Raw genomic sequence first — 17,808 nt, forward strand, 5'->3', positions numbered from 1 at the left:
GTTTTGGAAACGTCCATCGTTGTTTTTGGTTTTTAAAAAGCATTGATGTTTTAATTACTTTTTTTTAAACATCAATATTTTTTTAAAAATTTGTCGCACCATTTGTTGAGAGTGTATCAACAAGGGCATGTTGGTCAAAAATTTGAAAGTCTTGTAGCATTATGGACTGACGGAATGCTGTTATTCATGCTGTAATGAGGGAGGGAGACTTAAATCAAGTGCGATTTCTTATAATATGCTCAGTTATGTTAGAATGGTCCCTAGTACAAATCATTATGCAATAGGAAAAAGTAGCAAAGTAAGACAAAGTGTAAAAAAAAAGCGGTAAGAAAAAGTTTTGAGTAATAAAAGTTGCATTGAAAGGGAAACAAACTTTTGCAGAACATAGTTTCAGAGATTTAAAAATGAAAGTATTAATTGGAAATATCTGGTCTTTCAAAGCATTTGTAGTTAAATTTCAAGTTTGTCTTAACTTAACCCAGATATTGATAACAATTATCGATAATGTTTTCTTTTAAAGCATTTTTTGGTTAATAAATTAGGTTTAATTACAATAAAAATTATATTGTATTGATATTAAATAACGTAAGTTGACATACATTATCCTGGGATTTTTCCTAAATTCAACTGGGAAACCTGGAAATGTCAGGGAATTTCTTTCTTGAACTTCTGTGGCAACCCTGTATGAGTACTTTAGTCTCAGAATCTCATATGGGAAAGCAAGTCTAGACTACGATAAACTGAATCTAAAACTTTGACTTGGAATAGAGATTTCCCGAATCTCTCATCACTTTTCCTATACGTTTTTGAAGCCGTGATGTTGGAAAAGTTCCTAGAAAAGCCCCAGAATCCTCCCCTTTACGTCACTAAACATATCGTAGAAGTAAATTTTAGGGCTTCAATTTTGAAAAATTTTCTTAGAGTGCACGTACTTCACATAAGACAAAGTAATTTGACTTAACACACACTAGGTGCACGCAAAGTCCAAGTGTTTTCAGTAGTTATCATTTTTAAAATATTCAAAAGCTTTTTTTTTTTTTTGCTTGGTTTTAAAAATAATGCTATAAGCATTCTGATATATATTCTAATCAGATTCCTGTGGATAAGTGATAAGTGAACAATGGAGTCTGGTTTCAAGGATAGAGGCTTGTGTGAATCTTTACCTTTCGGAAAAATGTTGCTTTTGTGAAGTTTTGTGAGAACTTTTAAGGGGCAAGGAAGGTTGGTTAAGTTAAGGGTCAAAGGTTAGCTAAAAAGCGAAAGGGCAGTAGCTAAAAAGCGTCACCTTCCTAAAAATTCTTGGGCAAAAAATTAGGGAAACCTTTCATCTTTCCTTTTAATGTTTCCAAAAATATTATAAGATTATGTTTTTAAAATTTCAATAACAAAATATTCAGAAGGAGAGTCGCCGGATTCTTTATGGTAACTAAATGTAGTTTAGAATTAGGTCAAGTACACTTAAGTTTTGAAATACTTTCAAATGAGATCTCTGAGCCTCCTCTCTAACGTGACCAAAGATAGTTTTGCGTTGCCCCCCAGATGCTTTCCTGTTCTATGAATTTTACCAAGGATAGTCTATAATTGCATTTCTAAAGCTTCATATTTCGGAGAATTTCCGAGAAGAGCCCCGACATTCTATTGTAAATAAATGTAGACTAAATTTGACTTCAATTTGGGAAAAAAGAGAGAGAGAAACAAAATTGTGTGGGAAACCCTTTTTTCCTTTTCCTCTAACGTTACCGAAAATTGTAAAATTGCGGTTTTTGGCATCAGTGTTGAAAATATCGCTTGGAAGAGAACTCTAGAACACCTTCTCTCAATTATTTTCCAGTTAAGCCGATATAGATGAACCAATTTTGAAAAATGTCCGGGACATTTTACCATTTTCCTCCCTTTCCTTAGATTCTTCCTATGTTGTCGGCATAGAAGCCTTAAGATGTGCCTTTAAGACTTGTAACCATTAGTATCCTTCTTTCAAGGTACATAAAAAATGTGTTAGCGTTAGCTTTATTTTACGTCTCACAATTTTCCTTTTTTAGAACTCTATTACTTGAATTAGAACCTTAAAGGAAAATTGAAGCTAGCGGTAGCTTTGCTCTACCTCGGAAGAACCGAGATCTGGCGCTGTTTAGTTTAACTTTATTAATTTACAGAGATGAGCCAGAATATTCTTTTGCTGACTGTGTCAGTCAGCCAATCTGCCCCTGATGATGGCTGATTTTAGGTAGTTGTTTTTTTCAGCAGCTTCCTTATTAGAACAGCTTTACTCTAGTTCTCTAAGTTTGTTATGGTCCCATTGATTGGCTGATAGGTGCAATTCAGTATTGAAATATATTTTGAAAAAAAAAAAAAAACCAAGGTGTTTCATTTATCTCTTTCCTAGCCAGGGGAGGACTGGCCAGGTCGGCTAGTCGGGAATCCCCGACTGGGCCAACGGCCGAGTGGGCCACTTTAAGCAATTTTTTATTGAACTTAATACATTTAATTCACATCTAACAGTTTTAAAAACGTAATAATAAAAGAAAAAAAATGACATTTGTTCACTCTCTCTTATGAGGGAAAAAGTTTGGAAGCAGACTTTTCTTCCATTCTTAGCCGAGGGGTCAAAGTAAAAAGCCAAAGTCCACAGGTGCGAATGCTTTCCTCTCTTTGTCTACTTTCTCTCGAGTTTTTAGAGCTCTGGGGTTCATGGCTCCCACATTGAGGAAACAGGAGGGGGCCATAGAAATTAGGGTCCAACGTGGTCTGAAAAAGGGCCCGGGACGAAAAAGAGCTTTCCAATATCTTACATTAGTACGTCTATTAACAACAATTGGCCTGCACCACTAGACAAAGCGACCACGGCCCTGCTATAAATGTTTGGGCCATGCTTGGGGTGTTGATACATGAGCAACGGCATGCACAAGGGGGGGGGGGGGTTGTTGAAGGAACATCTGTTGACCCGGTTGCAAACCTGACGGGTGCCCGAGATTTTTAAAATGAGGTGTGAAATATACAGTAGGGACGTAGTGGTAAACAAAATGGAGGGTGGCCCGTAAAAGTCATTTGTGACGGGCCTCAAAAATTTATGTACACCCACCTGGCCTGATATTCACTGGTTGCTGCAGATTCAACTAAATGCTGTCAGTTGGCAATCGATTTCATCAGTCTAATGTAGTTTATCGCTATACGAGTATTTTCATCTCAGAATCGCATCGGGAAAGCAAGTCTGGACTACGATAAACAAAATCTGAAATCAAAACAATATCAACTTAGAAGGGCGCGTTCCTGAACATAAGCGGATTTAGGCCTGAGTTTCAGGGGAGGCAGGGGGGAGGGAGGTAAGATTTTTTTTTCTCTTTATTTTATTTATTTATTTTTTAAAGAGCAACATTAGTTGTAATCAGGGCCAGACTTAAACTTAACGGGGTCCCAGGGTTGCCAACCTTGGAGAAATTTTTTGAGAAGCATCTGTGCTGATTTTGAGGAGTGATTTAAAATTTTGCGGAGCAATTCGGAATTTTGTATACAAATCCATAAAATTAACTAAAACCACTTATCTGATTTTTTTAGAGCTTTAATAATTATTTTAAGCACTAGTATGAAAATAATTACTTCTAAATTAATAAAACAGCTTTATACACAATTTCAATCTTTATTTTCCCATATTTACTTGTTTGTTATGATGAAATAGCAAAATTTAAGCTGGAAAACTACGGCAGGGGTAAACGAACTTCTTTGCGGATCCGCGGAGTTTCGCCATTTTTACGCAGCAACTCCGCAAAATGCAGAGCAGTTGGTAACCCTGGGTCCATATGGTATTTCAGGTATGAGGTCCCTTTGTAGTCTTAAAGTCACCATAGTGTTAAGTCTACAATTGAGGACTTTGATGCCCAAACTTTTCCTTTTTTGAAAATTCATTTTTGGGCGCGGAGAATCGGTTGTTCCGATTGGTGCAACAACGGGTCACAAATGCAAGATTAGACATCTGCTTTGTAGTAAATAATGTGGGAAAGATATTAGCCTTTTGATAGGACACTAATGTTATTTATTAGTCTTACCAAATATGAGTGAGTCTGGACTTACCTGGTTCTTGGTTTTTGCATCAAGGCCCAAGAAGGAAATTGTGTATTAGATTTAAAATGGTCCGGGACACATTTAGAAAGAAAAATAAGGTATTAAATAATTTAGAATTTTGAAACTTTTTGCATTGATTCACCATCAGTTTGACTCGCTAAATCATAACATAAATATTTAAAAAAAAATTTAAATTTAATTATTGTTTTCTAAAAAAAATGGGGTTGCTTCAAATTGCTAAAACTCAAAATATTCTTGGTCAATTTGCAATTCTTTTTTTCCAAAACTATGCGCAAATATCTAAGTTTTAATTTTTATTCGACGATTCAAAAAATATTGATTCAATAAAAATAGAAAATACTTGAAAAAAAATTTCAAAAATTTCAAAGGTACTTTTTTAAAAAATCGTATTTTTTTGAAGTATTTTTTTTTTCAAATTCAGTGCATAAAAATCAAAGTTAACTGTTTGAAAAAGATATGCTCTAAATTTTATTACTTTATCTTTACCAGTTCTTGACGTATAGAGTTTGCATGCGAAAAATTGGGAAAAATTGCATTATGGAGAGAAACGCGTTTGAAGTTTTAAAGTTGAATATAATATTAGTTAAAAGAATGCAACAAAAATATAATTATATCTTTCGTTCTAATTAAGATAGAAACAAGATTCAAACGTCCTTTTAAGCAGAAAAAGATGGAAAAGTTTTTTTAATGATTTAAAAAAAAAAAATGCAAAATTTGACACATTGTGTTTTTCGGAGCCCCTCAAATATCGAAAAATTGCCAAAGTCTTCAAACCTTAGGCATTCCCTTAAAGTCACTAAAGATAGAATTTAAGGGAATTTCACTTATAGAGATTTTCATGGGAGCTTAGGATTTCACTTATAGAGATTTTCGTAACCCTTTTTTTTTTTTTTGCACTATAGCCAAAAATTGATTTCACTTTCAGAAAAAAATGCCCAGAGAGAACTAGTGTTTCCTCCAGACCAAAAAAGGTGCAGTGGATTTTTAGATAAAAGGTTTAAAAGGGTAGAGAAGTTTTGAATAAAAACGGTGCTTTTTATTTTTGGTATACTAGGTACATACAAAGTTCACGTGTTTCCGATAGTAATTATTTTTAAAATATTAAAAAGTTTTTGATGTTTAGTTTTAAAAGTAATGCAAAAAACATTCAGATATATTATAATTAGATTCTTGTAGAAAATGAAACGAAAAATGGTGTTTCAAGGACAGGGGTCGAAGGTTAGCTTAAAAGCGGAAGGGCACGGCGCCCTCCTAAAAAATCTTGGGGGAAACCTTTCTCTTTTCCTTTCAATGTTTCCAAACATATTAAAAGATTATATTTTTAAAATTTCAATATCGGAAAATTTCGAAGTAGAGTCGCCAGATTCCCTATAGTAACGAAATGTAGTTTAAAATTGGGTCAAGTATACTTCAGTTTTAAAATATTTCCAAATGAAATCACTGACCCTCCTATTCTCTCAAACGTGACCAAAGTTAGTTTTGCGTTTTTTAATAGTTCAAACTCTAAATGTTTTTGTAGAGAGCTCCCTATGCTGTTCCATTAATTTTACTAAGGGTAGCCTAAAATTCTATTTCTAAAACTTCTCATTTCGGAGAATTTCTGGGGAGAGCCCCCGACATTCTATTGTAAACATGGATGGACTAGAATGGATTTCAATTTTAAAAAAAAAAAAGTAAGAAAACAAAATTGAGTAACCCCTTGTTTTCCCTCTCTTTTAACGCTACCGAAAATTGTAAAATTGCGTTTTTTGACATCAACTGTGAAAATATCGCTTAAAAAGGAACTAGAAATCCGTGTCCCGATTCCTTTTTTAGGCCTATATAGATCAACCAATTTCAAAAAAAATTCCGGGGGGATTTACCTGGTTCCTCATCTCTCTCCTCGTATCCTTCCTATGTTGTCAGTACAAAAGCCTAAAGATGTGCCTTTTCAGGCTTATAACCATAAGTATCCTTTCAAGGCACTTAAAAAATGTGTCAGTGTTAGCTATATTTTATGTTTCGCAATTTTCTATTTTAGAACTTTAAAATTTGATTTAGGAACTTAAAGAAAAATAGGAACTAGTAGTAGTTTAATGTCTTTGCTCGACTAATTTACAGAAGTGGGCCAAAATATTTTTTTGCCGACTGGGCCAAAGTCAGCCAGTCCGCCCCTGTCCCTAGCTATATTGGTAACTTATATTTTATTCTCTTGGTCTTTCTTCCTGCTAGCTATATCTGACTCGGACTCGTTCCAAAACTTCGATGACTCGGCCAATACAACTGGACCTTCCCCTTCTGACCCTGCTCCTCTGGACGCCCAAATGAAGGAAATATTGAAAGGCATGACTGAAATGCAAAAAAAAATGGACAAACTGGAAAATACGGTGCGAGAAGAGAAGACCAAACGTCAGGCATTAGAAAAAGACGTTTCGGACTTAAAGGAGGAGTTGCAGAAGAAAGATAAAGGTACAAAAAAAAACTTTTTATTCCACGATAAAGTTATTCTTAGCTCAGTTTGTTGAAAAGTTTTCTAAACTGTTTTCGCTAATTACAGATTCTTACGCAGATAGAGAAAAAAGTAACGCCACTAAGTGTATGCGAAAGGGAACAATGGGAACTAAATGAAATGATAAAACTTCAACTCTTCTGACAAACGCAACCTTTTTGCAAACAAGGGGTGATCATTTCTTGTGCCAGAAGTTATATTTTTACACAAATGTCCGTTTACCTTTCCATCCCTTTTATTCGTTTTGAAAATTGTGGAAAAAGAACGTTAATGGGAGCATTGCATGTGTTACTTGCCCCCCCGCGAGTGTTTTTTCCAGTATAAGTGGGCATATTTTACCTTAATCGTTTATTACTCACTAGCTTTTACCCGCAGCTTCGCTCACATTAATATAGATTATTTTAATTGATTCCGGTTAATCGTCAACACAGGCAGATGTCAAATCGTTACCAAAAAATGATTTGTCCCCAGTTTCACCGACATTTCAAATCCCCCCCCTTTAATACATAAAAAAGGGTGATTAAAACTGAAAAACGGGCAGGGGGGGGGGCAAATGAAACATTGGCGAAACCGAGGAGACACCCAAAACATTACGTAAATCAGGAAAACATTTGAGTAGTAAGGAAGTTTGTACAGGTAATTCTTAAATTCCAATTCAAGTGAGGTTGAATAGTTAAGGCGTGAAAGAATTACAAACAAAGTCACTTTTGCCTTTATAATATTAGTAAAGATTATTTGTTTTCTTTGAACATAGTCTTAAACCTTCTCTGTATGGCTACTGGAGTACAAACTGTTTAACAAAATGTAGCGCTCTGAATCCTCCTTTAATTGCTTTAGTTATTTTGGGAAATTTCAATTATTGTTGGTTCTTTCTGCGATTTGAAATATTACCATATTTCACCAAAATATCCCCAAAATAGTTTTGGGATACCTTGGATAAGTCCCCCCTCCTTACTTTTAAAATTGTGTGTTTCTCACTTTCATTGAAGAAATATTGTCGCCAAATATTGAAATACTATAAAGCGATGCTACGCATTTTCAGCCGAAATGTTTCCAAAGTAGTAAAATTTAGCACTTGTTTCAAATAGTGCAAAAAGACAAATTAATGGAATTTTTTGTGCTGTTTATGAATTTGCTTAATTTAGTTGGCGGATTATTTTACATGTTCGTAAAATATTTAAAGATTCTTTTAATGGCGATACTTTGGTTACATGGTGAAAACCGAGAAACAGTATTGCGTTCAGAAAGTTACCGACCTATAGCCAGGGCTAAGGCAAAAATACATGAAATACACCGCCAGTTCAGTCAATTCCAGGCGAGGACAGCAGTTTCGTGCTTATTAGCACTCGTCAGCCCGGCATAGGAGTAACTCAAAAACGGCGGTAGTTGAAAAAAATGCCAAATGCTTTAGCTATTGAAGTCTTTCCCCCAAAAAAGGTTGGCGAGATTCCTACTGGTCAATTAGATAATGAGTAGATGTCCAGTCAACACAAATAAATAAATTAAAAGAAAAAAAAAACATTTATAGCATCAAAGTTGCATGAAAATGGAAAATAATCAGCCAAGTCATATTTTTTTTTTTTTTTTTTTTTTGCCTATCTTGTGCAAAAATGTTGTTTTGAGATTTGACTGGAGAAAAGCCTTGAACAGTCAGACGAAAAGAAAAAAAATAGTCAACAATACAACAATTCCTGGCGACAGCTACCAGTGGAGATGATACACTAAATACAGTATTGGGTTGAGGAAAGCCTTCGAACATGCGTATAACTCTTTGCTTATAACTTTTGTTCTACTTAGAAATTTCGAACCAGTGCCATCTTCAGTAGAAAAATCGAAGCTTTCGATGGACATATAATGTTAATATGTGCAAGTATTTTTTAACCCCCATATTAGAGAATTTGTATGAAAATTGTATTATTGCCACCCTATGGGGTTGTTGCCCCCCATAACGGGACGTAACATACCCATTGTCTTATTCTGGTACATAAGCTATGTTGTTGTAACGTTTCATCGAAATCCATTCAGTAGTTTTTGCGTGAAAGAGTAACAAAGATCCATCCACCTATACAAACAAACTTCCGCATATATCATAATAGTAGGATTGTGAATCCTACATCTTACAACATCAGCTTCTGTGAAACTTCAATCTACGGCGACATCAAACAAAATTGTTAAGAGTAAGAGATTTGTTGTGATGTAAAATTGTGTAGAGAGTAATTGTTAAGAGAGAGACCCCCATGTACATGCCTCTGGTATGAATGCACCTTTCATATAGTGAAAGAATTTTTCAAATAGCTGCTATAGTTCCGAAGATTACCTCAAACATATAAACTGACAAAAATCGGCCCTCTCTCTTATAATAGTATAGATTAATAATATTTTGTACAAAAATTCTTGTTACTTTAAGTTAAAGTATATGTGGAAAATTAATTATCGAAAAAAAATAAATAAAAACTAATTTGGAAACACTTTTTTAAAAAATGTTGCTTGTACTCGCAATTTTTTTTTTAGAATTTTTTCTTTACAAAGTGCTAAGACCTAGAAAAAAGTTCTGCGAATCCCAAATATGTGCAAAACCAATCACTGTGGTGAAATTTAACATGACTGCAAGAAAGTTTGAAAACTGTATCCATATTTCAGTTTTAGGGGGATGACCCACTTACTACAACCAACCCTATTCCTTTATTTTAAACTAACTGCATTGCCCAGCTCTGCCCGGTCTACCTTGAAAAAAACCATTGTGTCAAGTGAAGTATCTTTAATAACCAGGATTAAATGAAAGAAAAAAAAAACATCATGCAAAATTTTCTCGACAAACAATGAAGACAGATACTAACATGCTTTTAAAAAATTAAAATAAAATGAGAAAGATGGATTCAAAAGGCGTAACCATGGAAGCACAAAATAAAATAAGTTTAAGAATTGAAAATGAGAAAGATGGAAGTAAACAATGGATTCAAAAAGCGTTTTCGTGGAAAAGCAAAATAAAATGGTTAAAAACTTGAATAGAGAACAGATTTTTGAACTTCATTTAAATCGCTCGTAACTTTTTCTAATGGAGATAGAGGGTTAAACTTTCGACCTTAGGTCGAGTGAGATCTAGAATGATAAAAAGCAGCTTCTTTCAATGCTGTCAAAAAGAAAACTATGGGACAATTTCTTCACTTTTTATTGAGGGATTTAATGAAGAAAGTAGGGCCTAAATTTCAGCTAAACCTAAAAAATTCGAGCTAGAAACGTAAAAAACTCCTGCCGCAATTAAGTTAGAGCTACAAATAGGGAGCAAATTGCGTAGAACGCGGAAAATTCTTCCCTTTCCAACGATATGTAATATTACTATTTGCGAGTAATTTTTCACCCCATATTTGGGAATTTGTGAAAATTGGGCCTAAATTGGAATAAAAAAAGAACTATTTATATTTTTATCTAATTTTATCTGAAAAAAGAACTATTCATCGTATTTTTGAACTGGTCTGCAAACCTTTTTAGGACTTAAAGGAAAATTTCTGCAAAATCGGCCGGGTAGTTCTCGAGTTTTGCGAGTTCAAACACACAGACGCTTTTTGGAGTCTTCATTTTATACTATAGAGATTTAAATTACAAAAATTCGAGTAATGATGCCCAAGTTACCATTAATATCTAAATGGTGTTTTCTAGCTTGGAATCAATTATGCAAATTATGAAGTATTGGTGACAAGTGTTTTTAGCTAATCACACATATGGTTTCCTTGTCGTCTGATAATTTTGTTTTCTCTTGACAGAAATCGAAGATCTAAAAAGATTTAAAATTGATGGGAAGAAGAACATCAATTCAGTATTTCAAAAAGTGTTTAACAAAGGTAAGTTCTTTTTTCATTTAAAAAAAAAACACTATTCCTAAATAGAACAGTATGCATGAAGCATCACAAATAAGTCAGTTAGTGCTCAATTTTATGAAGCTTTAATGTACAAACACCATCAATTTTAGAAGTGGTGTTGGGGCAAACCCCTAACCTAGCAGCATTGTGAGGATCATTCATATCCTAATCACGGCATTACTGAGCTGCCGGGTTAGGTTTGCCGCCGCGCATATTAACAAATTGGACTTTCTGGTATTACAGCAGTAACACTGAATAACACTACTACGTAACTAGATTAAAGTCAACTGCATAAATGAGTTTAATGTTCACATGGAATAAATGTTCAATATAAACATTAATTTGCATTTTATTTTGTCACAAAATGCAATTTCTATATGAATATAGTTTTGGACAAAATCCACTACCATCTAAGCGATGCAACGTTTGGTAATTTTTATTTTTTAAACATCACGACGGAGTAAGATCCTTAAACCTTGTTTAAGGGTTCGAGTGGCATTTTTTTTCAAATAATGAGGATAGCTTGCTAAAAGGACGATATTTCTTTCTGCTGTTGTATCTTCCAATTCCACTTTGACTCGTTTTGCGTCACAAAAGAGTAAAATGTTTTTTAATCTTAAAGTGATACTAATACATCTTTCTCAGTGGTGCGCTGAATCAAAATATTTGAATTATGAATACGGGTCATTCCAACAAAAATGGTCCATTTGATGTCCGGCACTTTTGGATTTTTTAGAAAATTTGATGGTTAATATGAATTAATCATATTCTTTTCTTTATTCTTCATGTAATTTTGTATCATGAGGTATTATTTTTTTGTTTTTAATATTTTGATTTAGGAAGTTTTTTAAAAATGTTAGTCAAAAAGGCAAAATCTTGATGTCCCAGCTTCTAAACAGTGACAGTTAAAAAGTGATTTAAGTAATTGCTTAGATGCAATAACAAAAAAAAAAAAAAATCAATTATATTGCAACACCTTTATTGTAACAATTTAAACAATAAATTTTTTAGAAAAATATTTTTTCAATGAAAATACAGGGAATTTACAATTGTCTCTACAGTTTACAAATTTTGAAACGTCCACTCCGTTACAGTAATTAAAAAATAAAAAAATATTTTTACAAAAAAACTAGCAATAATTTTGAGATGACCAGATGGTAAAAACTCCATGTTTAGCTAACCCTAGTGGATTCAACAATCAACAAGCAAGGAAAGACTCATTCTTTGTTTCCGATAGTAAATTTGAGTAACAAAATGTCCACTATGTTACATTAATTTTGCTGATTAAAATTTAAAAATAAAATCTAAATTACATATACAGTAATTTTATAGTTAGTTTGCTATTGTATTACTATTTTAACTGTTACTTTATGTTTAGGTTTAGAAATTTTTTTTAAACTAATTATTTGTCCACACTGTTACATGTCCACTCTGTCACACTTCTTGTCTAACAGAGTGGTCAATATTTATGGAAATAGTAAACAAGTACCATATGCTATTGATGTTTTTCAAAAAGCGTAGCTTAACAAATTTATAAAAAAATTGAGCTAAATACAAAATTTTAAAAATGAAACATTGTCTATTTTCTCTGCTTAAACATAGAGATTACTTCTATCTTGAATAATAGTGTCCACTCTGTTACAGGAGTACTTGAACTGATTTGATTGTAATTTTTTTAAATATTTAATTTAAAGGTTAATTTGCATAGAACTACACAAATACCAACTTGAATAATTCAACTTCAAACTATTTCCAAGTTTGTTTCATATAATAATCTACTTTTTGCAAATGATTTTTCAAATTTTTGTATTTTTGAGTAAGATAATTAGCAATAAAACTTAAATGTGCCTTTTACAATGACATTTTAAGCATTTGTATGAAAGATATGTTCCATTTGTTTATATTAAACAAAAAAAAATTCAAAAACTAATTGAAAGTTTTGAATTTGTTGTTTTTAAATGTGTAACAGAGAGGACAAAATATTTCTTTCAAATCATTTCCGACGAAAGAAGTGAGAAAATTGGATATTAATACCAAGTTGAGCTAATTAATTTTTGTAGCTCAGATAAATTAAACCCTTTCGCCATTATTTGACATTAATTTTTGCTGGATTAGATGACTTTGGGAAAAAGGTTTTGAAAACTAATGTACCATGTTCACCGGAATTACCCACAAATTAAATGATTGTATACATTGGCATAAAATCCTGAATTACTATATATTGTTGGGAACTCCAAATGATATTATCAATTCTTTACGTTTATTTTGATATGTTTAGCTTCAATTAAATCCCTATTTTCTTTTTGCCTGCAAAGTCACAAATGCTAATTTCAATGATTGTGACGTATTTCCGGGTCTTAGATGCGAAATGACGAAGCTCCTTTTTTATTTGATTGGCCGCCGTTCTAACATCGGGAAATACGCATTGCAAATGCATGTCTCTAAATTCATGCAAATGGCTCTGGCTGGCTATATATGTCGTTTCGGTAGCTCAGTTGTTGAGGCGCCATGTTTTTAGTTTCTCGGCAGCCATGCTCTCGATGAAGCAGTTTAAAATCGTAAATTTTATCAGCAGACCAAACGTTTAAATGAATGGAACCTCGATTAGATAAATGACTCTCCATTAGCCATACGGTAAAAGACCGTCATAACGCACACCTTGGGACCAGAGCTTTTGCGTTATACAGGTTTTTTCATTAGATAGAGCGTTTCAAATTTTAAAACTAATATTCAAAATATAGCACTCCAAATTGAGTTTTCTCTGAAATGAGTATTAAAACACTAATTATACAACTAATTATTCACAAATAAATATGTTTCACAAGTGAATTATCCTGCACTTCAGCTAGCTTCACGACAGCTGCATTTTCAAGAGCCATCTGGTATTTTCTATTGACTGAATATAAATTTTCATTTAAAAGCTTTGAATTAAGATGGGAAGATGAAAAACTTTCAAAATTTAATTTTCCTATTAGTTTCTATGATTGCAAAGCAAAGCAGAGGGATTTTTTAGACTTTAAAACCTATTGTTTACTTCTGAAAAGTTGTGCGGTTTAGAGAGAATTGCGTCATATAGGTCGGCGTTATAAAGGTTTTCTACTGTATTACAAATTTATCATTAATGGTTTTGAATGTTTACTAAATTATCGATGCTTCGTGAGAATTTATTTTCCTATTTCATATGTAAACGGTTCGCCAAGGATATCATTGTATTATATCACCATGAAGGAAATAAAAAGAAATAATTTCAGTCACAGGTATGGTTTTCTGCGAAGGACAATTATTTTCTCCAACTCAAAAGGGAACTAATTGAGTCATCGGTGCGATAACTTCCTTCGAACTAATCTCAACGCACGATACCAATGATGATTGTATTGGAGCTATACTTGTCATATTTGACCTTAGCGCTTGATTCTTTTGAATTTTACGAATTGTTGCTTGAGTGTCATCAAGCGTAAACTGAACGTATGCAGAGGAAAAAACTTTTTCATTTCGTTGTTACAGAAACATGCAATCTACTGTCTCCTAGTTCATAGTAGTACTCAATCACAATTTATATGCATAATTTTCTGCAACACTTTCGTAATACAGTAGGTTGGCCAAAAGATGGCAAATGTGTGTTTAGGGCATGAAGTTTCATTTACCTTCAATGTACTTGTAAATAATTTTTAAAACAAAGTAAAGCGAGGCAGGTACATTTGTGAGTATTTTCTTTACTAATAATAAAGCTGAAAGTCTCTCAGTTCGGAGGATGTTTGTGACGTGCATCGCAAATAGACCGTTCGGCCGATTTTCATGAAATTTGGCACAAAGTTTTTGTAGCATGAGGGTGAGCACCTCCAAGCGATTTTTCGAGAATTCGATGTGGTTCTTTTTGTATTCCAATTTTAAGAAAAAAACTGTCATAAATTACGAAAATATTGTAACGTGGAACAGTAACATGGGCACATGCCAATTGGCGAGATACGAACTTATCATAACGTGGAACTGTAACATGGGTACAAGATAATTGGCGAGAAAATTCACAATACATTATTTGTAAATATACATGCGAACCAAAAGACCATTTAATTTTTCTATTACAGGCAAAGCCGTGTAGGTGCCGCTAGTAAGTAATATATCATTAAGTATAAAGACAAATCTTTTAATAAACGATGTAGCACTAGGACGTAGTACTAAAGAACTGAAAAAAAAGGCTCATTCCTGCATTCCTTGGCGTACCATTATTTTAATTCCTATTAAGGTTATATTCTGAACGACAAGTTACGAAGTACTGTATACCCCTGTATATTATCCACGGCGGCGTATAATCCGCAGGTCTTAAAATTGGCCTGAAAAAAAATCTTTGTATAATCCACGGATAATACGGTGCAAAAAAATGAAGTTTTGATGTAACATACAGTTTATGCAACTAAATTAAAAGCGTGAAGAAGTAATAACTTTTGAGCTATATTCAACATTAAAAACAAAATAATCTAAAAGAAATGAAAGATCTTCTAGAAATCGTCATAATTGTACGCTAATTTCTCTAAGACAAAGAGACAAGGAAAGAGCCAACGGCCTAATCATGTGCATATGAAGGCTTCTTCCTTTATTGATCTCTTACATAGTCTGAATTGTGTCAGAAGAACATTCAAGATATGTAATACTATCAAGATACGGGCACGGTTTACGGTCTCTAAGAAGAGCATTTAAGCTGTGCAAAAAATAAACAACATACAGGCAGGGTAACTATCAGACTTAGATAAAATGAAAAGCTTTCTGCAAACATAAATCCTAACTGGAAAATTTTCTTCAGATAATTATTTTGTCTAACTCACTCTTGAATAAAGTATTAAATTTATGTTCAAAGATGAAAGAGGCCAAAAAAATGTTTTAAATCATTTTTTTTTACAATAACACACCAAACCGTTATTTTTTTCACACATGTGCTTTAAAAGAAATATAATATGGTATTTAAAAAAAAAATTCCTTAAAAAAAAAAAATATATATATATATATATATAATTAACATTAGCAGTTTGAAAAAAATATCTGCAGAACCAAAAATTTTCTGCGAATGGCGTTTGGGCGTTTATCTATATTATGCACTAGTGCCACCCGTACGGCTTTGCCCGTAATAGAAAATTAAAAGGTATTTTGGTTCGCCTGTATATTTACAAATAATGTATGGTGAGTCTTCTCGCCAAAATTGGCTTGTGCCCATGTTACGGATCCACGTTACGATAATTTCGTAATTTACTAGCCCATCTTATGATCATTTTCCTCGGGAAACTGTTCCTAAAATTGGAATAGAGAAAGAACCACATCGAATTTTCAAAACATCGCTTCGAGGTGCATTCCCCCATAATACAAACTAACTCTGTGCCATATGTCATGAGAATCGGCCGAACGCTATCCGCGTCACAGAGATCCGGACGTAGAGACTTTCAGTTTTTATTATTAGTAAAAAAGACTGGTAACTATCTCTTACGGCGAATCCTGCCTAAAATGTCGAGGTTCAATGCCTCGGTGTCGAGAAAAAAACCCACACATGATCCGTGGCAGCCTGTGATCCGCACCTCATTCATTTTACACTTTTAACAGATAACACACGGACTATATGCAGAAAAATGCGGCGCCATGCCAGCAACTAGATCACGTTCGGTCACACAGTGTCTGGCCTGCGTATTCAAAACAGTGCCTAAAAATGTTGAGTTGGTTGAACGTTTGTTCTCCAAAACTCTTCGAATGTTTTCCTGAGCAACATCTTTCTTTCCCTCTCACCAACAGATGCTGATTGGACTCAAGCGAGAATTTCGCCGGCCAACCTCCTCCAAGTGCCGGGGAGCAGTCGGCAATCAACACCACCCACCTCACCCACCTCCCGGCGCCAATCACAGATCTTCGACGTGGTTGCGGACGACACGGAAGATTCCGGGGAGGATGTAGAGCCCGTCACCAATCCCCCCAGCCCCCCTGTCTCCCCAACATCTCCGGTACGGATAAATGTGATTCCGCCGTCAGCCTCTCCCCCACCATCATCTCCCGTCGCCGGACCTTCATCTCCCGTCGCCGGACCTTCATCTCCCGTCGCCGGACCTTCATCTCCCGTCGCCGGACCTTCATCTCCCATCGCTGCACCTTCATCTCCCGTCGCAGCACCATCCTCCACCGCACCTCCTCCTGCCCCAGCAGCCCTGCAGGCAGCCCCTGGTGGTGCTCAACTGCCGCAGCCTCGACCAGCCAGGCGGCGCCAGTGGGCGCTTGTTGCTGACCCTGGCCTCATCGTCGTTGGTAAGCGGCAGAGGCGAGCGCCGGAGCGCTACCAGGCCCCTGCAGACTCCCTGCGTAAGCGGGCCAGGAGGAACTAAGCCAGGGACTCTCCAGAGGTCTCAAGACTGTCCATCGCAGAGCTTCTACACACATATTGAGGTAATTTTTTTCTTTCTGTTCATCAACAATTTTTGAGTTAAAAAATGTTTGTTATCGATACCAAGGAAGTTTAGGAGGTGAAGTTTTTAATATGTAGGGAAAATGTACATTCGGGACACATATGCGTAGGAACACGGGATGTAATGTCACAGTATGTAATCGACCTTACATGTCAAGAAGAATGTCGTATTAAGTATGAACACCACCACTGATTTTTAGCAAAACCATTCTTTCCTTCAAACGCATCATGGCAGAAATGTTAAAGATACAACAGCGGAAAATTACCTAAAACGAGAAGTTGTCTCTGCCTTTCTATAACATTTTAAGGAGAACATTTTGACTCTTTAAAAAATATGATTCCCTCCTTCTTCTGCATTTGCTCCGGTGAAGTTCGCAGTTCATGGCAAAAAAAGCTGAAGCTGCTCCGGCAAAATTTTCATTTGTCAAAACAATTCGTAAATGGCTCATGATGTCAACCATACAACGGGGTTTTTTGTCAGATTTGAACAAGGTCTTCGCTCTATTAACAATGCAGTTTTTTGTGGTTTTAACCTTAACTCCTGATCTTGAAACGATGAACAGCTTTCAGATAGTCAATACCAGAAAAGAAAAAAGCTCATGCATATCATATTAGCGAGTTTGAGCTAGTTGTAAGTATGATGCTACGATATTAACTGTAAGATTGCTTTTTAGTATTTTTTCCTGTGGTGTGTTTTGTTGCGATGAAATGCTGGATATGGAGAGGATTTAACAATTTACTGAATTTTTCCTGTATTGTGCAGTGTTACAGCGGAGCATATTCGAAATTTTGTTTTTCTGATTGCCGCACAGCAATAATTTTGCATTTGGTTCTAACTAAGCCACATCCTCCTGTTTAGGTGGTAGACGAAACTGTAGTCTTTTTGCATGGCATAACCAGACTGTTAGTATAGTGCACGTATTTCTGCCTTAGCCCTGGCTTAAGGGCTAAGT

The 17,808-nt window shown here is 34.7% G+C and overlaps 1 protein-coding gene across 1 annotated transcript in view; it reads left to right on the forward strand.

Annotated features, from left to right (window-relative positions):
• LOC129232716 (uncharacterized) overlaps positions 1-16,775 on the forward strand; it is a 60,335-nt gene extending 43,560 nt beyond the window's left edge. Inside the window, exons 5-8 of the mRNA XM_054866829.1 lie at positions 5,244-5,295; positions 6,289-6,525; positions 10,327-10,404; positions 16,195-16,775. Of these exons, the coding sequence (XP_054722804.1) occupies positions 5,244-5,295; positions 6,289-6,525; positions 10,327-10,404; positions 16,195-16,775 (948 nt within the window). The remainder of the gene's footprint in view (positions 1-5,243; positions 5,296-6,288; positions 6,526-10,326; positions 10,405-16,194) is intronic.
• Positions 16,776-17,808: the final 1,033 nt, after the last annotated feature.

Source organism: Uloborus diversus, unplaced genomic scaffold, assembly GCF_026930045.1.
Source record: "Uloborus diversus isolate 005 unplaced genomic scaffold, Udiv.v.3.1 scaffold_132, whole genome shotgun sequence".
Taxonomy (NCBI): domain Eukaryota; kingdom Metazoa; phylum Arthropoda; class Arachnida; order Araneae; family Uloboridae; genus Uloborus; species Uloborus diversus.